This window comes from Gossypium raimondii, chromosome 5 (assembly GCF_025698545.1).
Source record: "Gossypium raimondii isolate GPD5lz chromosome 5, ASM2569854v1, whole genome shotgun sequence".
Lineage (NCBI taxonomy): Eukaryota > Viridiplantae > Streptophyta > Magnoliopsida > Malvales > Malvaceae > Gossypium > Gossypium raimondii.
Genome location: NC_068569.1, coordinates 1,151,914 through 1,174,542, shown reverse-complemented (window position 1 = coordinate 1,174,542; position 22,629 = coordinate 1,151,914). Strand labels below are relative to the sequence as shown.

At 33.9% G+C, this 22,629-nt stretch overlaps 3 protein-coding genes across 4 annotated transcripts; 2 read left to right on the top strand and 1 right to left on the bottom strand.

Annotated features, from left to right (window-relative positions):
- Positions 1-1,027: 1,027 nt before the first annotated feature.
- On the top strand, positions 1,028-10,359 carry LOC105768385 (probable anion transporter 6, chloroplastic). Of its 2 annotated transcripts, none has more exons than XM_012588279.2 (15): positions 1,028-1,584; positions 1,976-2,121; positions 2,460-2,559; positions 2,859-2,911; positions 3,786-3,860; positions 4,446-4,526; positions 4,784-4,851; positions 6,471-6,580; positions 8,103-8,218; positions 8,485-8,521; positions 8,861-8,956; positions 9,257-9,398; positions 9,529-9,585; positions 9,841-9,927; positions 10,023-10,359. In XM_012588279.2, the coding sequence occupies exons 1-15, from the start codon at positions 1,183-1,185 to the stop codon at positions 10,088-10,090; spliced, it is 1,638 nt and encodes a 545-aa protein (XP_012443733.1). In that variant the 5' UTR covers positions 1,028-1,182; the 3' UTR covers positions 10,091-10,359. The 2 variants fall into 2 exon arrangements, with proteins under 2 accessions (XP_012443733.1, XP_012443731.1); XM_012588277.2 differs by having other exon boundaries at positions 1,030-1,584; positions 9,529-9,581.
- Positions 10,360-10,883: 524 nt separating this feature from the next.
- On the bottom strand, positions 10,884-13,522 carry LOC105768386 (phosphopantothenoylcysteine decarboxylase subunit VHS3). The gene is made up of 4 exons (XM_012588280.2): positions 13,342-13,522; positions 13,086-13,243; positions 11,588-11,646; positions 10,884-11,495 (listed from the first exon to the last, which is right to left on the bottom strand). Exons 2-4 carry the CDS (start codon positions 13,203-13,205, stop codon positions 11,150-11,152), a joined length of 525 nt encoding a protein of 174 aa, XP_012443734.1. The 5' UTR covers positions 13,206-13,243; positions 13,342-13,522; the 3' UTR covers positions 10,884-11,149.
- Positions 13,523-16,240: 2,718 nt separating this feature from the next.
- LOC105768384 (protein S-acyltransferase 24) lies at positions 16,241-22,418 on the top strand. The gene is given in 14 exon segments (XM_012588275.2): positions 16,241-16,873; positions 17,202-17,342; positions 17,941-18,053; positions 18,489-18,568; positions 18,704-18,867; positions 19,467-19,605; positions 19,715-19,814; positions 20,477-20,534; positions 20,732-20,809; positions 20,909-21,007; positions 21,284-21,362; positions 21,448-21,596; positions 21,803-22,051; positions 22,053-22,418. Coding segments are annotated over 14 exon segments (1,914 nt in total). The 5' UTR covers positions 16,241-16,582; the 3' UTR covers positions 22,227-22,418.
- The last annotated feature ends 211 nt before the right edge of the window (positions 22,419-22,629 follow it).

The following is a 22,629-nucleotide window of genomic DNA, read 5'->3' as shown; positions in this document are numbered from 1 at the left end:
AAATTATGGGTAAATTTTTGTTTTAGTTATTTAACTCAAAAAAATTACAATTTGATCATTAACTTTTTGAAATTGTTTTTACCCGTTGTTAAGTCGCACTTTTTAGTCGGTATAATAATTTTAATACTCAATTTTTATATTTTTTGTCGATTTGACCCTAATTATATATAAAATGATAAAAGATTAAATTTCTTCAAAATTTTAGAAAAGTTAAAATTTAAATAAAAGGAAATAAAAATTCAAAAATAGATAAAGTGGGAGAAAATAAGGATTTTTTAAACCTTCCAAATTTCTCTCTGTATTATTTATACAGAGATATCCAATACCCATTCTTCAATAATAAAAAAATAAAAGAATCTTGATATGGCTTTTTCATTATAAGAAAAATAATTTCAAATTATATTTTGTTTTTACAATTCAAGTTTTGAAAAATAATTTAAATGAAATCAAAATTTGATTTCAATTGAAACAAAAAATTTTGTGGTATATTTTATATTTTTTGGCTAAAAAATTTACATCAAAGTCAATTTCACAATACTTGTAATATTGTTTTGAATATTCTTGAAGGGCATGGAATTTGAGTTCGATATATTATTAATTTGGTTTTAAGAAATATTCATGATTTAACTTTATTTTATTTTATTTTAAATTAATTTTTAATAACAAATTTTTGAGATTTTAATTTTTATATTTTTATATTTTTAAATAAAATTGAGTTTTAAATAAATTTTTATTGATATAAAACATAAAAATAGAAAAATAAAGTTATTATTATATCAACTAAAAAGGAATGATTTTAACAGTTGGTTGTTAAAAAAATAAAAATATTAGCAACCACATTGTAATTTTTTTAATGGTAAATATGACTAATTTTTAATGATTTACATCTTTTTGCAAACCGGGCACCAGGACGAATCAGAAGAAGGCAAGTGTACAATGTCTCAGATTTCACGAATCTATGAAACTTAACACAAGAACCAAATATTCCAAAAGATGCCATTTTAAGCCAAATCCCAGGCCACAAATCCATTCCCTCGTGGCCTCCTCAAGTCCTCTCACCTTTCGTTTTAACCAAGTTTACCAAAACACGTTCTCTTTTCTTCCCTTCCTAATCATTTACACTTTCAACTTTCACCATGGATCCTTAAACTCAGTTTCTTAGACACACGAAAAGACACAGAGATGGCAAAGTTCACCACCCGGTTAGATAATAACTTCTGTTTTCTTTCTCATAATACCAGCACTTCCCAAAGTTCAATCCTTTTAAACAGAACTTCACGGAAGAATCTTCAGTTGCAGTTAAGTCCTTCAAAGCATCGATTGAATTTCGAAGTTTTATGTAGTATCAAGGAGAAAGAGAATGTTAAAGGCGAGATAGAAAAGGTTGGTGGTGGTGCTAGCAGTGGCGGGTTAGTAAATGGGGTACGTGTTGAGGAACTGGATAGAAAGACAGGTTTGGGTCGGGAGAATGCGTCTAAAGAAGCTGGTTTTGATTTGGTTTGGCCTCCATGGAAGAATATTCCTCAGAGATATAAGCTGATTGGTACCACTTCACTTGCCTTTGTTATTTGCAACATGGATAAGGTTGGTTCTTGATTTCTTTTGCTTTGTTTCTGGTCTCTTAGACAATTTGACAAACCGTTTGTAGTTCATAACTTCGTAAGATATACTTATGAAGTTAAAGTTGTCCTTTTGATGCCAAAGTAATTGTCTTTCTAAGACATGTAATTTTATTGCAGTGACGCATGATGTCCTCCATAAAACTCCATGTTGGTGTTTTGTTCCTTATAGAACTTTGGGGCTAATTTTAATCATTTTGGAATTTTTAATCAATTATGAATTTTTCTTTTTAGCAACTGATTTTGGAAGTAAAAGCAAATAGCAAAAAAGTTTATGTAGCAACCACTTGGAGTCTTCATTATTTACTTTTATGTTTAGGTTGAACTAATTTTGTTGAGTTTGTTAAATGGGATAGGTGAACTTGAGTGTTGCTATAATTCCAATGTCACATCAATTCGGGTGGAATTCATCAGTAGCTGGAGTAGTGCAATCATCGTTCTTCTGGGGTTATGCATTGAGTCAATTGCCCGGGGGTTGGCTTTCGAAGCTTTTTGGTGGAAGGTTAGTTTTTTAAGTCTTTGACTGTTTAGTTCAAATCTGCAATCTTTCATATGCATGATGATTTAGAATTAACGAATAGTCAAGAGCATCTCCATATATGGGGCTCTTTCTCAATCATCCATTCAAAAGTGTTAAGGAAAGTGATCCTCATTATATAACATCTAAGATGTCTATGGCTCTAGATTCTAACTGTTGAAATAAACCGTGTCCAAATAAACTGTCATTTGTTTGATCTTAAAAAAGATGCCTTCCAGGGATTATTGAAGGACAACGAATTTAATTTTTTGATACAGTCCCATATATACTTCTTATTACCTGCCAGCTTCTTATTGATGCAGAAAAGTTCTTGAGATTGGAGTACTGGCTTGGTCCTTGGCTACAGCACTTGTTCCTATTCTAGCTGGATTCATGCCTGGACTACTTTTGTCTAGGGTTTTGGTATGTAGGCTTTTTTTTCCTTTTTTTTTCCTTCAATTTTCATTATCTAGTTATTGCCTGGATTACTATTTCATTTATTTAAATCCCTTGATTTTTTAACTAAAAGTGTTCAGATACTGAACCTTGGATTATATTATTATATCATTGATTATAAAGTGTCACTCAAGCTGTTCAGATGTTTAATGTATTGCTCATTGATATGTTTATGATTGTTTTTGCGATTATGCTGGAGCTTCTTTTGTTAAATGCTAATTAGTATGCCTCAACTCTGAAATGAATCGCCTTTTTTGTAAATCTAGGTAGGGATAGGAGAAGGTGTTTCTCCGTCAGCTGCAACAGACCTTATTGCCAGGCATGTGTGACATCCATACTCTAAGAGCAATGAGCTTGTTGTTTTATGACAATTGCTAATACCAAACCAGTAACCTTAAATGGCAGATTTGCCCAAAATTTATACTTTTAATTTGTTGTATCAAGTTGTCTACATGCAGTACATTGGTCAATTGAAACTTCCTGGCCATGGTTTTACTACCATCACATTTCAGTTCTCCTTTTCCCCTTGTAATTTTAGTTAACAAAAAAGGATGGGTTATGGAAGGCTTCCCTAGAAATTGTTTAGCATAATTCATGCTGAAACTGGAGTTTATTGGCTAATATTTTAGTAAAATCATATACATACAAATTTATCTGTATGCTTATGTCGATTGGTTTTTGTGGACACTGTTTGATGAGATCTCAAGTCCAGTGTCCTCTTTGAAACTCTATTACCCCATTTTTATATTAAGTCGAATTCTTTTCAAGTTTTAGATCTCTCAACAACCGCTGTAAATCCATTACAGATCCATAAGTCACCCAGGCATTTATATTTATACACATATATATGGTCATGTACCTGCTATATATATCATTAAAACCTTATATTGTTCATATAAATCCTTGGGAGATTGATTTCCAGGTCAGGAGGATAAGAATCAAGTACCCCTGTCTTGTGGGAAGAAATTTCTTTTGCTTTACTTACCTAATTACACTTGGAGATGCAGAATTGCAGATTAACTTTTATAGTGTTCCAAAACTAGAAAGCAATTTGAATCTAATATTTTCATCTGACCTTGTAGCATAGGGATATCTTCTGCTGCAGTGCACTTTTTGTGATATAGTTCATCCCCAAATAACTAACCATAACTATCTTGTTTCCTTTTGTTGATATTGTCCAACACAACATGCAGGTCAATACCTTTGGAAGAGCGGTCCAGGGCTGTATCATTTGTCTTTGGTGGGTTAAGTGTAGGAAGTGTTACAGGGTACGTTTTCTTGGAGTCTTATGCTAAGTAGGTAAATACATATTAATGCTCAACTAAGTGATGCATGTTATGGACCCAAAAAGATTGCTTAATTTTTACTTCAACACGTGCAAAAATGTATCTTCACATTTTTTTCTAAGGGGAACATCCAATCAATTGAGTAATGCCCCTCATCGAGATAACAGAAAAAAAAATAATTGCAGGCGTGCAAAAAAGTAGGTTAAATTCGAAGAAAAAGTGGAAAAATCTGTCCTTATTTAGAGTGTTGTGAAGAACAAGAATCCACCTTCTTAAGCTGATGAAAGGTTTTTTTTTTTTTTTTCTTTCACATCCTTTTAGAACTATATTTTTGGGATGTATAGAATCTCATTGCTGCCAGAGGCCCATTTTTTAATAGTGATCAGCATATGCATAACTAGAAACTAATTTTTGTATTAGCACACTAAAGCTAGTGGATAGCCATCAAATTGTTTTTTCTGTTTTAACTGTACCATCAACAATTCTGTTTGTTGAATGCAGTCAGTTGGGTTAAATGAGTGTTCAATTTAATTTTTGTCATCTTTTCTTTGTTTGAAAATGTTGCAGGCTTCTTGTAGCTCCGACGCTCATCCAAAACCTTGGGTGGGAATCCGTATTTTATTTATTTGGCTTTCTGGGGATATGGTGGTATGTTACTATCTTTAAAATTACAAATATGTTACTTCTGGTTTAGAGTAGGTGCTCTTTCTGTCTGTGCAATATGCAAAGATATAGGAGAACATCTTTTCTTAAATATAAAAGTCAAAAGTTGGGTTTTCTTTGTTCCAAGAATCTGGATTCAGAGAGTTCTTAGGCAATCTAATTTTTAGGGTTTTTTATTTTGAATATTTAGTTCAATGATGGAATGGAAATTTGACTTGAACCTTTTGACCAAAATATTGAAGGTATTTGGGATTTCATTTTCTTGGAGAAGGGCGAGCTTCAGATGCAGTTGAAGTTGAGCATGTTGCACGTAAGCATCCATTCCCTATTTAAGTTCATATTGTTTATTTGACAAAGTGAATTGCTTTTGTTTTTGTTTTTTTATCATATGGATAATGAAATGATGAGCATTTTCCTGATCTATTTAAGATAATGGTACTTCTATTCTTCAATAGCACTAATAAATTGTTTCTACGTTCATTTGTAACTAACTAGAAATTACTATATTGGTTGGTGAACTGCTGATGGATACTTGGAAGATATATGATTTAACTTCTATATTTAGCTCATCTTTAACCCCTTACATTGGTTAAGTATCTGACCCTTGTTGAAAATATTACTCTTGCTGTCCCCTTCAACTTCTCCATTGTAGCTGTCACCACTATGGATGCAATATGCTATTTTGTGAATTGTCTCATCAATCACATTGGTCAAAGTGCACTGCATCCGACATTTCAACGGAATGCTGCTGGCACTGCTAAGAATAAAGACTCTTTTCCTTCATCATGGATATTTGCACAATTGTTAAGGCCGCTACCGTTATGTATTCATTCTATTACCAGAATATCCATCTATGCACTTCAACAAAAAGCCTTATCACATGGCCCAAAGACTACAACCTCTGCTAGGAATATCAGCTCATGATTGTGAATGATTTGAGATTGTGCTCCACATTCACAGGAGAAACTCTTTGCAAATGGATGGAGACATAAGATAATAATTTGAAATTTGTTTCACTGGCTACTCTATCTTTACCCTGGGTATCATATAGGAAAAGGAAATGAAGAAAGAAAGACCTGGAAGTTACTTGATTTTAAGGTTGTCCCAGTCTGACATGTCTAATACTGTTTCTGATATCATGTGTGAAATCTTAATGACGAGGATCGAATACTACACCACCTCTCTTTGATCACCAATATGAACTGAAGAGAAATAGGTAATGACAACTGAACAAGCTTTACTTGAAACTAGGCCCTCAAAGGGAGTGTAATTTAGTTTCAAGGGCTTTTTCATTAGGAAGGAGATGTCAAACCTCTGCACTGCCATCTAAGGATGCAATGAAGGACTCATACAGTCATATTTCCTTCTAGTTTGCAACTTTTCGGAGTACCAAGAACAAAATGCTGATAGGCATCTAAAGCCTGTGCAAATATAGAATTTGACTTGTACTTGACTTTTGAATTATTGAAGGATTAATCTATTTCTGCCTTCTCAACAATCTTTAGCCACATACGGACAAGTTACTTGAAGCCCCTTTTCAAAATTTTACACTAGGAGTGCCTACTACTAGACCATTATGCCCCTATTAAAACTCGAAAGCCTCATAGTGGTAATCGATCAAGAGCAGGAGATGAAAACGAAAGGACATGAGTGGAAACTAAATAGTATTGAATAGAGAAAAGGCCTTAGTATGAACCATATAGTTGACTCTGGACAAACCTGGTACATGGTGACATTATTTCACAAATATTCCAAGGTGCTTAAATACATTAGTAGATTCTCAAACCGTGGAGTTTTGTAAAATTTAATCGCATAATGCTGAAATGATTATTTTAAACACTGTTAATACTTTTGATCTTTCACACTCTTTCATTTTTCCTTGATTTCCTCTTTAATGTATTAATGGTCCTGAATTTTGGTATATGACAGCATTGCAATCTGCTAATCTGCACAAGTTGTGGAATAATTCTCTAGAAGAATTAGCTGAGACAAAAACTTCATGGAGTAACACCCAAGAAGAGTTGCGAGCCTCACTGAAGGTATGATGTCTAATGCTTAGTTACCTTTCCCTGACAATGGAAACTTGTCTTCCCCACAAAAAAAGGTGTATTTTGAAGTTATATGGTTGTTTATGTCCTTAGCTTTTCGTGGATACTTTTATCGTCTAAGGCACCCTTTCTCATTTGGTTTGGGTTATTTGATCACTTGTGCTTTGGTTTACTTCAACTGTATATTAAATTGCTAGTAGTTCCATTAGAAAAACAGTTCTGATTTGTGGAACACATGCTGGCCGCATATCCAGCTTATTAAGAGCCATATCTTGATCGGTTCTACTCCTTATCAGTTAGTGCTTAACCCAAAATGTAAAGTAATGATGATTGGATGTATAGCGTTTGTCAAATGCCCCGACATTTTGACCATTCAGCAATTCAGCAAACTTAAACAGCCTATGTATTACATGAATCTTGCATGATAATTGATTGGGTTCGGTTCAATCAACCATGGTTGGGTTTAAGTTGATTAATGATTAGCATCTTTAGTGCTATGCTTTTTGTAGCTAGGGTTTGTGGAAAAGATTCTGATATGTGACTCAAGCATGCAGCAGACAGAGTTGCACCCATCATGAGAATGTAACTCAGCATGTTATGCTGGACTTTTTATTATAAACTTGGCATATCATCATGGTAATGAATGCTTCTTTCTTTTTCATTATCTTAGAAGAAAGTTTAGGAAATTTGCATTTCTTATAATACATATCATTTCACTTAATTGCTTTTTATCGATATAAGCATTGTGGAAAGTGTAATTAAAGTTGAAGCAATCTCATTAAAACTAACCTCATTTAGTTTTCACACAATCATGCTTTTCTGATTTATTTTCCTTTAGTATATAGGGCCAAAATTGTAACTAGCTCTCATTTTTTTTTACCTCACTGCCTAGACCCAAGAATAGATAGACTTTTTAAGTGATTGTATGAACTGTTTTTCCAATTTGAAAGTCAACTTATCAAAAATCTTAGATAATTCAGGGTATCTTTAGTTGAGCGGTATAATCTTGTAGAACAAATATTTTGCATATTGGTGGATCTTTCATTAGCAGCAAGTTAAGTTGTCTTGGCCAGTTTAAGTAAAACAACTGAAACCACTATCCCTGGGACTTATTTGACATTATTTTATGATTATACAATATTTTGACCTTTACGTTCAAGTGTGAGCCGTTTCTATTCATACTGAAGCAGCTGGCCATAAGGCGGTATAGAATTCTTTACCAATGTAGTTCATGGTTATTGGCAGTGTCTGAATATGCTTACTAGATTTATCACTTAAAATATGATTTATGATTAAAAAAAATGTCATGTAAAAGTGTGCAGTTTTTCGCCTTGAGTAATCGGTAGTTCAATTGTCTTGTGGACTACTGTTGTTATCATCACAAAACTAACTTATAATGGTCTCAATTGAAAACTATTGTCAATCTCATTTTATTAGTAGCAGCTTTCTAATGTTTCATTATATTGGCCTTGGTCATGTTATGCTTGGTTTCTTATCTGTTTTTGTCTTATAGGATGTACCATGGAAGGCTTTTTTCCGACTTCCAGCTGTATGGGCTATGATATATGCTCATTTTTGCGGGAGTTGGGGTCATTATACTTGTTTATCTTGGCTTCCTACCTTTTTCAGGTATGTTCACAGCTTCTCAGCATTTTACCCCTTTCATAAAAGCATTCAACAGGGAAGTGATCCCAATGTGAATTTTGTATATTTTGGCCTTAAGGGATACTACAATTTTGCTGTGTGTCATGATCCTACAGGGATACTCATTATTCTACTTTCTCTAAAATGTTCAAGAATAAATGTACAAACATAGCAACTATATTGCATTTTTTTTTCATGTTATATTATTTCACTCATGTAGAAGTTTAACTTCTGTTTTGGGTGACATGCAGTGAGGAGCTGAATCTGAACTTGAGAGAAGCTGCATGGGTAACATTAAAATATCTATATTCTATACTCTGTTAGAGCATTCTTCTGTAGATTTACAAAAGAATAGAGTAATAACTTTGGCATTCAAGTCTTGTCAGTTGTATTGGCTTGAAAATGTATGGTACATATTTTTCAAAGAAAAAGAAAAAAAAATACGATGAAGCCAATTCTGTACCTAACCATTCTGTAGTTTCCTCTTATGAATGATGATATTGAACTCAGAAATTATGTGAAATATTTACCTCAAATACACCTAGTTCTTATTGTGGTTACTGTGCTGTCCCAGACTGAATATTGAATTATTTATGTTCTTACAAACAATAAGTTATGTAACTGCAGGTTTCTATCCTTCCTCCCCTGGCTTCCGTTTTTGTGACAAGCATAGCTGCACAGTTTTCTGACAATTTAATTGCAAATGGAGTTGAGACCACTACGGTATGAAGACACCTGAGAATTATAACTTTCTATATGATTATTCACTGAGTTTGTTGAATGAGTTGTTTCATGTTACAACAGATAATATGACATGCCCATAATCTGTATGGGATGTATTCTTAGTTTATCATTGGAGTGAATCTGTATAAGCTGAGCTGTGATATTTTATTGTTCCTTGGAATTTTTAGCTTTAAATTTTAAGGACCTCAGTGGGTATATAACATAAATAGGCTTACCTAGAAGATCCTATTCTTATTTGTGATTTGAACCTTACTAATGGCCTTAACTTTGTGCATGCAGGTGAGAAAGATCTGCCAGGCAATTTCCTTTTTGTCTCCTGCTACTTGCATGATTCTATCTTCTCTAGATCTAGGACTGCAACCATGGGAAATTGTGGGGATTCTCTCCTGTGGACTAGCTCTCTCCAGTTTTGCCTTGTCAGGTGATGACTAATCCAGCTAGTTCCTTGTTCTAGTTATGGAAAATTAACAGTTATTCTACATGATCTGCCTTTTCTGCGGGTTACTAAATACAGTATTGGTACTAACTCCCAACCCCCCAATTGCTTGCAGGGCTTTATTGTACACATCAAGATATATCACCTGAATATGCAAGTATACTTTTGGTATGTAAGTTTGCAAATTGGTTGCTAACGAGCTTGAAATTCATTTAAAGAATGTTTAAATTAAGGTCAACATGTAATTACGTGCCATTATCAATAGATGGACCAATTCTGTTAGTTTTTTTGTTCCTCATGTTTGTCAGTAGTCTTAAATGACTGGATAAGCATGAAAAAGAAATACTCATATGCATAGACAGTTGAATTCAAGCATACTTCTCCGTGAATAACACTAAATGATCCTTTCTTCAAAATTTTCTCGTAGGGTATTACCAACACTGTCGGAGCAGTGCCTGGAATTGTAGGTGTTGCCCTTACTGGTTTTCTTCTAGATTCAACTCATTCATGGAGTGTAAGTTTCATCTTCTGAATCTGTGCCTGGAAATGATGCCTCTCCCGTCCCCTCCCAAATTCTGTAAATAATAATAAAACTTTTGTACTGTGCAGATGTCATTATTTGCACCATCCATATTCTTCTACTTGACTGGTACCATTGTCTGGTTGGCTTTCGCTAGCAGTAAGCCTCAAAGCTTTTCAGAAAGTGATTGACCTCGTTTCTGCGCCTTACATTGTTTCTCCCAGTTGAAGCATCCAAACAATATACAGTGTTTGAGGTATCCCAAATTGACCCTCCACTGTGCCCAAGTAGAATTCGACCATGTTCAATGTTTATTATAGTAGGTAGTTTGTTCATATAGATATACCTGCATAGAAAACATACATGTATGATTAAAACTTCAATTTTCTTCATATAATTTGTAAATCCAGGTAACGGTTTTGGCCACATATTGTTCTCGAAATTCTGTTCTCAATTTTTTTTTTGGCAGTGCTTATTAGACCTTGCAATCAGTAATAATCCTAGAAAAGTGTGGTGATCTTTTCACTTCTCCCACAATCTGTTATATGAGAAGTGTCAAATTTGTCGTACCAGAGATCAACTTAAAATGACAAGGTAATTTGTAGTAACTCAGTTGAAACCAATTGAAAGTTGTTCAGACGAAAGTTGGGACAGGATGGTCAAATATAAGCCCCCTGAAGTGAATACGAATAATCTGAATTCATCAAAAGACCACTGCCAACCCGTGACTCAGAAAAGAAATTAGACAATGGGCAACTTGTGCATCCAAAGTTTTCATTAGCTTCTCCTAGCTGTAATTTTTGTTCAAAAATAAAACCTGGAAACGACAGGTTAGCATTTTGAGAAAGCCAGATTTTGTGCAGGCAAGTCACATCCTGTTAATTTGGCATAATTGAATAAACTTCAGTTTCCACCTTAAGAGCTAATTGCTTGATCAAACCCTACAAGGATACTAGAAAAGCCCAAGTTCTACTAAGAATACCAAGTTCTACTAAACAAATAGGCCTTGACTGTTAGTTCAAGATGCAATGATATGTATCATAACCACCTATAACATGACTACATGACAAATGCTGGAAATAAGGTTCGTTTGGAATGACGAATCTTCTACTCTAAGCAAACAAACAAGCTGCAATCTCCCTCCCTACTAAAATTTCCTCACCCAGAGAGGAAAAAAGCAGGAAATAGTAGAATATCTCAAGACCTATGACTAGATTTATTTCCTCTTCTTAGAAGGTGGCTGAGGAACCTCATCATCCTCATCTTCTTCGTCCTCCTCTTCTTCATCCTCACCATCATCGTCATCATCATCATCTTCATCCCCATCATCATCGTCGTCATCATCATCCTCTTCGTCACTCCCACCATCTCCATTGGCTTCAGGGTCATCCTCGGGATCTCCTTCTTCACCTTCTTCACCTGAAAAATCCTCATCACCTCCATCATCATCTTGATCATCTGCATTGTCCTCGTCTTCGTCTTCATCATCATCCTCTGTATCACTAGCATCTTTGTTTTCTGGACCAGGACGTTCCATTTTTAGAAGTTCATCAAATGGAAACCTGAAAAAGAAGTCAATCCTACCTGCTGTCAGGTTTTTCTCACCAATGATTTGATAGTAAATTAAGATGAAAAAGGAAAGGAATTCCATTACCTCTCATCCACTGCAGTCAAATTAAGTGATGCATTCTTATAATTCAGCACCGATCCTGTCTGCGATAACAATCTTAAATCATGTCAGAAAGTATCCTAAGCAAATCAAGCTTCTACGAACATTCAACAAGGTTACAGAGCAACAAAAATAAGTTTTTGCCTCAATTCAGGTCGACCTTATATGAATATTACCACCCACAACATAATCAAGATCAAAGAACGAAGTCGAAAGGAAAAACAGTCTGCAGACATGGAGAAGCAACAGTAACCAACTCAGTATGAGATTTTCGCAAGCCAATGTGTTTTACATATTGACATGTTAACTTATTCAAATGATTAAAATAACCATCTTCATCAAACAAAGATAAGTAGAGACTTTCCAGATTAAGTCAGAAATAACTCCGATGCCACAAAATAAGACCTGTGAACCAAAATCCTTATAAGCTAAAACAAAGATAAGTAGAGACTTTCCAGATTAAGTCAGAAATAACTCCGATGCCACAAAATAAGACCTGTGAACCAAAATCCTTATAAGCTAAAAAGGTCATCTAGATAGACTTTCATGTCTAAGCACAGCAGCAAAAATTTTAACCCAGGTTCCCCCGAACACGTAGTCCGGTATGAAATGATAACAAAAGCAATCTTATCCAATCAACTTGCTCCCTAAAGTTCTAAGACCAAAGTCTCTTGATGATTGGTAGTGCGCAATGCGACCTACTAAAAATGTTATGGTATTAGGATGCACAATAATACAGACAGAAAATATGCCAAGCACTACAAGGTGCAGGTCAGAAATCAATGGTAATGTATAGAAGGATTCCGCTATTTTAAGTCGAATCTAACTAAAAACCAAAAGTTGTGGGGTCTCACAGGCAGCAATTTAGAGAATCTATAGTCATCACCAAGCATTAAAGAAGATGGCATTGTTTAATTGCAGACAACAAAACAAAAAATGGCAAGTTATTTTCTAGTAGCAAGAAGATCATATTAATTATCAGATCAAAGCTTAAGCCAAACTTCTTATGGAAAAAATCACCATTTTAGGTAAGTACCAAGTTTCAGACATAGAAAAGCTACTACATCGTAACAAACTTGAAAAATAAAAGTTGAAAACAAATCGAAATCCTCCATAAAAGCCAATTCTTGAATCTTAATAAGAGGAAAATTTATGACCAACAAGAGGTGGTCCACACAATTTCGAAGCTTGCCCTTAACAACTACAAGAACAACCAAAGTACAATTTCTCAACTGAAAATGTAATAACACTTCAACACTTTAGCAGCTCAAAAAATCTCAATGAACACAAGAGGGGGTCAACCACCAAATTCAGTAAAAATTGGGACACAAAACACGCAGCATAGCCTTAAAAACAAACCAATATAATGTTTTTGGCACAGAACCTAAAGTATAGAATATGTCAAATGAAGCAAACAACAAAGTCTCAAACTTTATAAAAGAAAAAAAAAAAAAAGGCTTTACAAAGAAGAGAATAAATATACCAGCATGAGAAGGCAAGCAAGAGATTTTCCAGCAAGAACCAAAGTCTCAGCCAACAAAGCTTCCATTACAGAACATACCCAGATGCTCTGTTCAACTGGACTGAAACTATCCACCTCCATTGCTGCCTTAACTAAGCTAAAAAACAGAAACACACTTCCTAAAGAAAGAAAGAAATAAAACAAAATCAGTTAATAAAAAGTAAAAAAGGACGTTGAAACAAATAGTGAAAATGGAGAGAAGGAAAGAGAAAAAGACCTGAGCAGAGCACAGAGTGGTTCCTGGATCTGGGTTTGGGTCCGGTTAAGGTAAACCCTAGGGTTTGGGATTAGGGTTTTTGGTTTTCAAAAAAAATTGATATTTACCAGGGCTTGTTTTTGTGACTTCCAAGAAAGATGAAAGAAGAATGATATGGGATGAGAGGAGGCAAGTGAAGTGGAAGCAGAAGAAATGGGACTGGAAGTAGTATTTATTTATTTATTTATTTTGAAAAGATATTAAATTTGACTTGACGCCACTCTGGAATCACCATAACTTGGTTTAAATTGTCTTTGTCCTTTGTGTGAGGTTCCGGAATTTCATCTGATGGAGCCTACTGTGTAATTAATGAATTGGATAAATTAATAATTATAATTAATATTTTTTTCTCATTTTGATTTTTGAATTTTTTTTATCTATGTTAATTTTAAATTTTGATATTTTCCCGGTTTATTTCTTAAATTTCAATTCTATTAATTTATGATAATTATGACGTCAGTTTTATTAATTTATTAACATTTTTGGCTTATTTAGTTTATATACATTTTAAATTTTTAGATACAACATGGGCCATGTTATTGTACTCTAACAAAATTAATGGACTAAATTAAAAATATTAAATTCAAAATCTAATGTAAATTGAAATTTTTAATAACAAAAATATACCTTGTAAAATATGCTGATTGCAATTGGGTTGCACAATTTTAGAATTCAGTGACAACGTAAATTATGTTGACAATTATTACAGGTGCTAAATTTAATGATATAGTGACTTTTTGTTTATTTTAATTTTTACTTCTTTTAGTCTTTAAATATATATTTTTTGTCAAATCATCTCAAAGTAAATGAACAATTAATGTTTATTAGCTTTATTGATATAGCATAAACGTGAATTGTTGCATTGATGATATATTGGTATTTAATTAATTTTTAAAAATATAAATAATATTTTTATATATTTTAATTAATTAATTGTTGATATGTTGTTCACAAAACAATCTACATATATGTCACATCAATAAAGTTAAAAATATTAATATTTCTATTCATTTTGGGTGATTTGATAAAAGAAATATAAATTTAATAACTAAAAAGAATAAAAATTAAATAAAAGACTAAATATTTTTTTATAAAATTCAATGAATGTTCTTTTTTTTTCAAATGGTAAAGCTGAAATCGTACTATATATATGGAATGTTTTTGTGAATTTATTATGGTTTTAGATTTCTTTTATATATTTTATATAGAAAACAGAAAGATAAAAAATTATAATAATACTTATAAAAAGAATTTAATAGTTTTAATTTTTTAATTGAATTGGTGTTGGTTAATTTTAATAACTTAATAATCTATTAGACTATGTTATATCCACAATGTGGTGAAAATAAAATCTTTAAATAGAACATATATTGACCAAAGAGCACAAGTGACCCAAGATAACTACATAATTATATGTCTATCCTAATATATACTTAACTCTCATTTTTGTCCAGGCTAATGTGTCATCGATCATATCAGATCATATTACGCTTTACATTTATTCTCTTACGATGTGCATGTTATTTAACAAATACTGGAGTCTAATGAACAGAAAAAAAAAACTTTTCTTTAATGATATAATCGATCATTCTGTCATTTGTTTTAAAAATGCAAAAAAGATATCTACTCGAAAAAAAATAACAAGAGGTACTCGCAACCTTAATAATTTTCTAACCACTTCATTTTCATGTCGAGGTCTTCCTTCATGAGTTGATCTAGTTCTTCTACACGAATTTCTTATTAGAGTACCCATGCAAGTACCTCATTCCTCTTGTTGCACCCGAATGTTATGTATGTGTTGATGCTCATTAGCCTACCAATCATTGTTTCGCTGATTCTCTCGTTTTGTTGGAATCCCAACCCGCTTATGCATGCTTTCCTAATTAGTGTAATGTATTCCTTTGCTTCATTGACTACGAAGATAGGGTTTGCATTGATTCCTTTACAGAGATGGAGTTTGCATTGATTCCCATGCATCCCAAATTTCGAAAGGATGATGGCCAATCCTGTAATCTCATCAAATGATCTGTTCTTTTATTGAGCTTGTGTCGATATTCCGAGTGCAAATTTCATATACTGAATCGAACCATATTGCTATAGCAAAATCTCATTCCTAGAACAAATGATTTATAACCTCATTTTCTCGGGGAAAACCAACTCATGGAATTTACCTCTTTTTTTTATCTCAGATTTATAAGGAATGATTTTATTAGGAATTTTCCAAAAAAAAAAAAGATCACTTATATGTTAGTTTTAGTGACAAATTTTTTTTCCAAATTTTCTTTGACATATTTGTGCGCATTCGAAACATTAGTCTTTTATGTAAAATAATGTACTGTCAAAATAAATCCATATAGGATGAGTTTTGAATCTAAAATAACAATAATTCAAAACTTCAAATTTTCTATCTCAATTATAGTTGTTGAAAACAAATTGAATTGGTCAGACAGATCGAAATCGATCGAGATACTAATTCTGAGTAAGGGAAATAATTGATTGACCCGCACTAATACTAATCAGTTTAAGCTAACAGTTGAACCGATTAAATCGAAATCTTTAATATTTCTAGTAATTAATTTAATTATAACTGAATCAATGATTTGTTTGATTTGACCACTTATTTGATTCCAAAAATCATGATCTCAACAAATTAGATTTTTACATAAAATTTTTATAAAATATTTTTACGTAATTATTTTCCACAAGCTTTATGCATGAAATAATATGTTAGTATAAAGGATAATTTAAAAAAAAAAAACTAAATCTCATACCTACATTATAATATTTCATTAGGTAAAGAGAAAGGATGTAAATAGGTAAAATTAATGGGAGCAATGTGAAAATATTGAAAAATACTGTAAGCCAAAATTCCCCTGAAACAGGAAGAGCACCTTATCGAAAATAGAAGTTAAATTCCTACAGATAATCGATTAACTCAGGCAAAGTAGGATTTGGCTGTGGATTGGCTTGGGCGGCCTCATCAGTCAGCAGGGTAGAGGACGCCAAAGCGCAACCATCCCCAAACCCACCTATTTCCTGAAAAACCCTAAATGCCTTCACACATTTCCATGGCGAAACCATAATATTTATTGAGAAACAAAGTTAGCCCGGATTTTGTTTACGAAAAAAAGTGAACCCAGATTATAAAAAAGGAGAAAAGAATTTGTTTTTTAGTTTTTTTTGGTTGTCGGGTTTTTGGGAGATGTCGGAGATCGAGGTGGTTGAAGAAGTTTTGCCATTGAAGCAATCCGGTGACGTTGTAGCGAATGGAAATGGATACAGGGGAGGGAATAATGGGGTTATAGGTGTTTCTCATGATGAGAACTTGAGGAACGATGTCTACACCGCTGCTACTTATGGGGATTTGGAGAAGCTCCAAAGGTTGGTTGAATATGAGGGTTGCTCTCTTACCGAGACTGATGGCCTTGGTTACTATGCCCTTCAGTGGGCAGCTTTGAATAATAGAACCGCCGCTGCTCAGTACATCATCGAGGTTTTTCTCCTTTATTTTGGTGATTATTTTGCTTAGCTGGCGTTTCCGTCAGAGTTTGGATTTTTCTTTTTAAAAAATTGAGAGATGGAGTTTATTGGGTTTATTTAAATGGATTTGTTTCGTTCTAATTTGTGGAATTCATTTTCTTTTTAAAGGTTCATTGAATTGGGTTTTTATTGGGTTTACTGAGCTGGATTTTGGTACTCATGCTTTTTGAGTTTTGGATTGGAATTGTTTAGATTTTAGGTTTAGTTATGGTATGATGGCCTTGAAGCTTTCATTGGGTTAAATTGGTTTAGCTTAGTTTTTGGTTGTCTTGATTGTCTAGCATGGTGGAGATGTACATGCGACGGATCATAATGGGCAGACGGCCTTGCACTGGAGTGCAGTCCGCGGTGCAATACAAGTTGCTGAGCTATTACTCCAAGAGGGTGCTGCAGTGGATGCTGCTGACATCAATGGCTACCAGGTTAGTTTTTCTTCATTATGGTGTCTTGTGCCATAATCCGTCTTATTCAAGAAACTAGTGTTGTTTCCTCATATGGACTTGAAGCGGTGATCAGTGATGTAAGTTAATGTTTAAACAATGGTAGTTGTTTTAGACATTCACCTCTCTGCTTGAAGTTGGTTTATATCTGCATAGGCATCATACACGCACAAAGGAGAATTATAACTCAGCAATATGGTTTCCATGAAAATAGTAGATCATATTGATATTTTCAGTCTCAGAAAAGTTATGTTTTTGTTATGCATTTTAGTTAAGGTTAGGTACGTATCTGGAGATGATATTTGTTCAACTTGTCTGGAACCTCAAAGACAACCTGAAATCACGGAATTGTTGTTTCACTTCTGTTGCTGACATACCTTTTTTTCTTGGAAGTTTAATTTGCCTATAACCCTAGAACACGAGGGTAGGTTCCTTTTCTTAATTTGATACTGAACCTTTGTTCTTGCCTTTTGATGCTTTACAATTTAATAGTGGATTCATGGGATAATAACTGAATTGTACTTCTTGCTTTTATTTCAACCTCCAGATGATGCATACTTAGTTTTGTAATTTGACGCAGATAGCACATGTTGCTGCACAATATGGTCAAACTGCTTTTCTCTATCATGTTGTTTCAAAATGGAATGCTGACCCCGATGTCCCTGATAATGATGGGCGAAGCCCTTTGCACTGGTATTTGAGGAGTTCTACATATTACTTTGTTCTTATTCACTTGCATGGTCTAAGATAAGGGTGCTGCTAATTTCTTTTGTATGTTAATGTCTGCATTTTCTGCCTAGTAATGATAGTAATAAGCTCCTTAAATTGCTTGTAAATCTAGATATACAATTTTTTGGTCAAAATTTGACTGACTTATGTAATTTCTGTTGTCATTGTTTCCATTCTGAAAATGTTAAAGAGCTATAATTTGTGTGTTCAATTTTCCTTCTGTGGAATATCCCTTAAGAGTTATTTTGTTAAATTTAACAAATTTGCTTACAATTCTGAGCACTTCAACCCTCCCCCCCCCCCCCCCCCAAAAAAAAAAATGCTAGTTTATGTGATGACTTTACAAATGTCAAGCTTGTTATTTTTAATCTGACTTCATTTCAATATGGACAACACTAGGGCTGCTTATAAAGGTTTTGCTGATTGCATACGTCTTCTTTTATTTCTTGATGCACATAGAGGGCGTCAGGACAAAGAAGGTATTTTTTGATTCTCAGATATTAAGTTCCTTTTCTAGGGAATCTGGTTAATCTGATTTTATCAATTTTTACTCATGAAATATTTGATTTCTTGTGTAATTTTCCTCTGTTAACCATGTTTCATCTTTATATCAGGTTGCACTCCTCTCCATTGGGCAGCTATTAGGAGTAATCTAGAAGCTTGCACAGTCTTAGTACAGGCTGGCAAGAAGGAGGACTTGATGGTCACTGATAATGGTGGCCTCACACCTGAACAGCTTGCTTCTGATAAAAATCACAGAGAAGTTGCTATCTTCCTTGTAGGTTTCTGTTTCATATCATCTTAACTTGGTGAATTATTGTCTTTTGCTTTACTGTTTGTTACATATGTTTTTCAATGTCACACAGTTGCTCTTGATTTTTAGCTTTGACTGATGAATGCCTTGGGCTGAATGGAAAGACATTACTTTTCCTCTTCTGCCGCATAGAAAAATTTTCAGATAATTACTGATAAGAATATACCATAAAAATACTTAATAAAAATGATGTAAATGTTCAAAATGTGCTTTCTATTTGTTTTAGTTTTCTGGGAACATCTTAAATGGTTGATGCCATATGCATTCCTTGCCTAGGCACAACATGATTCTGTATTTTCCCTATGTTTTTGCTGTATTTTGTTGTTGGACAGCTCAACCTTTCCTTGCATAGGCAAAAATTATGTTCTGCATTTGAAAATTTGTGACTTCACTAGGAGAGAAGAAATTAGGATGCAATTATAATTGATTTTGATTGATCTTGTTAGTTGTCTCCTAAAAAGCTTTAAAATTTCCTATTTGTTATCATTTAAAGCGATGTGTATATGAAATCATCCGGCTTATACTGCTACCTATTTATGTTTCTTGTACACTTGATTCTACAGGGTAATGCTAGAAGGTTGTATGAAAAAGGATGTGGTCGGAACAACAGTTTTGGACAACTTTCTAAATTAAGACTTGCACCAATTCTTTGGTGCAGTAGCTTGCTACTAATGGTGACATATATTCAATCTGTCTTAATGGGTGTGTCTCTGGATTTCTTCGTGTGAGTTAATTGTGCCATATCATCAAGACAGTACCTACCTCTGTTGTCTTTTACCCATTTATTTGTGGATTTGGACATCTGTTGCAGCTCCATATCTGCCAAGGTTGACAGCTGGGTTTGGCCTTCTGGCATGGTCGGGTGTTTTCCTAGCATCTGCCGGTTTGGTTTTGTTTTATAGGTGTAGCAGGTATCTTTTTTGACATGGACTTTTTCTTTCTTATTTTCTTTTTCCGCAGAAAGGTCTGCTAGGCCATTTTCGCACTGCTTACATTTATTTTGGAGACTGTCTAGCTTTCTGTTTATGAGCTTGTTAGTCTCATTTTCCCCCTTGGTTTTCATAGTATAGCAACTGTTAATAGAGAATAGTTTTTGGAGTCATCGTATGTTTGGAATCATTATGAAGGGATTGTTTATAGCATTTGACTAGTTTCCTTTTTTAGGTTTCAGAAATAATTTACTGGACAGGTACTTTTAATGCTAGTTTTTTCTTGTGATTAGTTTCAAGTAACTAGCAATTAGATTCTTGAAGTTTTCTGATGTTTATTTGTGTTAGGTGAATCTTAAGTTAAATAGGTGGGAATGGGAATGGGAATGGTTTAGAGTGGTAGGGAGTTGTTTTATTTAGAAAATAGCATATCATGTATTGGACGATTTAAAAGGGCCGTGTATCATTAATATGAATCTATAAAATAATATGAGATACATTATCAAATTGAAGTACATTATCAGGTAGTTCTCTGTAAGAGAACCAGGGCTGGATCAGTACATCTGTTGCATGTTTTTGCTAGTAATTGGATACATTGACGAGTGAACTTATGTAATTATTTTGCATTTAAAATTTCTTTGCAGAAAGGATCCCGGTTATATCAGGATGAATGTCCATGATCTTCAAAATATGAAAGATGATGTGCGTTGAGTTTTTCCTATAAAGTCTTAACTGATTTTTTTTTGATTTGTTAATCTTTTTATTCATGAAATTTAATTGTTTTTAGTCCTGTCATTATATATCTTCGAGTCGTGTATATGTTTTATTTTTCCTTTAAATTGATTGATGTAGTTTCTCACTATATTTCTTTTTTATATATCCTCTATATGTTCTGTTAGGAACCGTTATTGAAGATTGAGAGAAATAATCCTGCTTTACTAGCTGGAAATTGGTCTCAGCTTTGTGTGACATGCAAGGTGATCACCTAATATGGCCCGTATTGCTTATTTCTTACTCATTTGTATATTCCTGTTTATTCTAATTGTTTTGCTATGTTATTTTGATATCATCATCAGATTGTCAGACCTCTTCGCGCAAAACACTGCTCCATTTGTAATCGTTGTGTTGAACAATTTGACCATCATTGTCCTTGGGTATCAAATTGTATTGGCAAGGTGCTTTGTTGCCGATGAGTTAAATGTTTTTCCCTCTGGTATTATTACTTTAATGTTCCATTTACCACGTGTAAGACAACCAACTTAAGGGACTTGAATGCTCTTATTATATGACTTTTCTCTTCGAAAATATTTACAAATATGGGTGATGTGTGATTGCTTGTTGGTTACAACATGTTTATAGGTCTACCTCCCATGTGAAAAGAGAATGGTATTTAATTATTTGATGAGCAGTCATTGTATCTTCCGTTAATTCCATTGTTTCTTGTGATGCAGAAAAACAAATGGGATTTTTTTCTTTTCCTTGTTTTGGAAGTATCAGCAATGTTGATTACTGGTGGAGTTACTATTACAAGTATGTCTTTTATTCAGTTCGTAGTTCAAACTATTTTCCCTAGGCCAACTTGAATACCTTACAAATGTGTTATGATCTTATATAGGAATCTTGACAGATCCAATGGCTCCATCGTCATTTTTACAATGGATGAACCATGCTGGTATTCATCATATCAGTGCTATATCATTTTTGATTATGGATTTCCTCCTCTTCTTCGGTGTGGCATCGTTAACCGCTGTACAGGCTTCGCAGGTGAGTTAGTGATATGTAGTTGTCTCTTTATCTGGAAATAATACTTTTCATGGTTGTGGGTTGGCCAAAAGGCTTATAAATTTCTTTGGGCCACAATTTTCATATTGTTGTACAGCTAACTCATTTACATGGAACACTAATGATTTTAGAAACTCTAGATTACTCTGTTTACTGGGAGTTATTTATTTTTTCTTTTCTTGCTATAGATATCACAGAATATAACCACGAATGAAATGGCGAACGTAATGCGCTATAGCTACCTCAGGGGTGCAGGTGGTCTATTCAAAAACCCGTATGATCATGGATGCTGCAAGAACTGCACAGATTTCCTGTTCAAAGGCTATAATGAAGACGTGGAGGCCTGTGAAGATATAGAACATTCTAAAGGAATTGGGGTAGCACAAATGCTGAGGAATTTGAAGTTACAAAATGGTGATTCGCAGTCTCGCAAACAGAAATGGCCATCTTGCTATAAATGCCAATTCTAGCAACACCATTGCACACATTCATCCTTCCAACTGCAAACACAGTCACCATAGCAAGTCAAGAACTTAGAGAGTGCTTCTGGGGTTGGGTCTTGGTCATGGTCTTGAACGGAGTAGTCCCTGTTCTGTCACGACATCACGATAATCATGTCCAGCACAAGCTGGAATTGATGTGCAGCATAATGTAAGCGTTATTTTCCCCGGGGCTTTCTTTTGGCATCTTTTGTTTGATTTCGCCTTTCCAAGTTGAGAGCAGAGCAAACGTACATGCTGAGAATATAAACACATTGATTATAAGTTAATTAAATTGATAAATAACGATCGTTCCTTAAGAAAATCCTTCGCTGTTCAAAGTTGTAAGAATGTCTTAAAAACCCGAGGGATAGAATACCATACAACTAATCCTTGGAGAGTGCAGTGGCGGACCCTACCAGTCGAACTGTGTCAATGCCCTGCACCTTAAACATGTATTATCTAAATGGTTCCTATCACTTTATCTTTTTTTTTTCTTGAAATTATAACCAATGCTATGATGTCAATATCATTGC

Excerpts from the sequence above, each read along its gene's own strand:
- LOC105768385 (XM_012588277.2), top strand. The coding sequence starts at position 1,183 with ATGGCAAAGTTCACCACCCGGTTAGATAATAACTTCTGTTTTCTTTCT. Across the intron at positions 2,122-2,459 it reads TCGAAGCTTTTTGGTGGAAG|AAAAGTTCTTGAGATTGGAG; the intron begins GTTAGTTTTTTA and ends TTATTGATGCAG. Across the intron at positions 6,581-8,102 it reads AGTTGCGAGCCTCACTGAAG|GATGTACCATGGAAGGCTTT; the intron begins GTATGATGTCTA and ends TTTGTCTTATAG.
- LOC105768386 (XM_012588280.2), bottom strand. The coding sequence starts at position 13,205 with ATGGAGGTGGATAGTTTCAGTCCAGTTGAACAGAGCATCTGGGTATGT. Across the intron at positions 11,647-13,085 it reads TTGCTTGCCTTCTCATGCTG|ACAGGATCGGTGCTGAATTA; the intron begins GTATATTTATTC and ends TTGTTATCGCAG. Across the intron at positions 11,496-11,587 it reads TTGACTGCAGTGGATGAGAG|GTTTCCATTTGATGAACTTC; the intron begins GTAATGGAATTC and ends CTTCTTTTTCAG.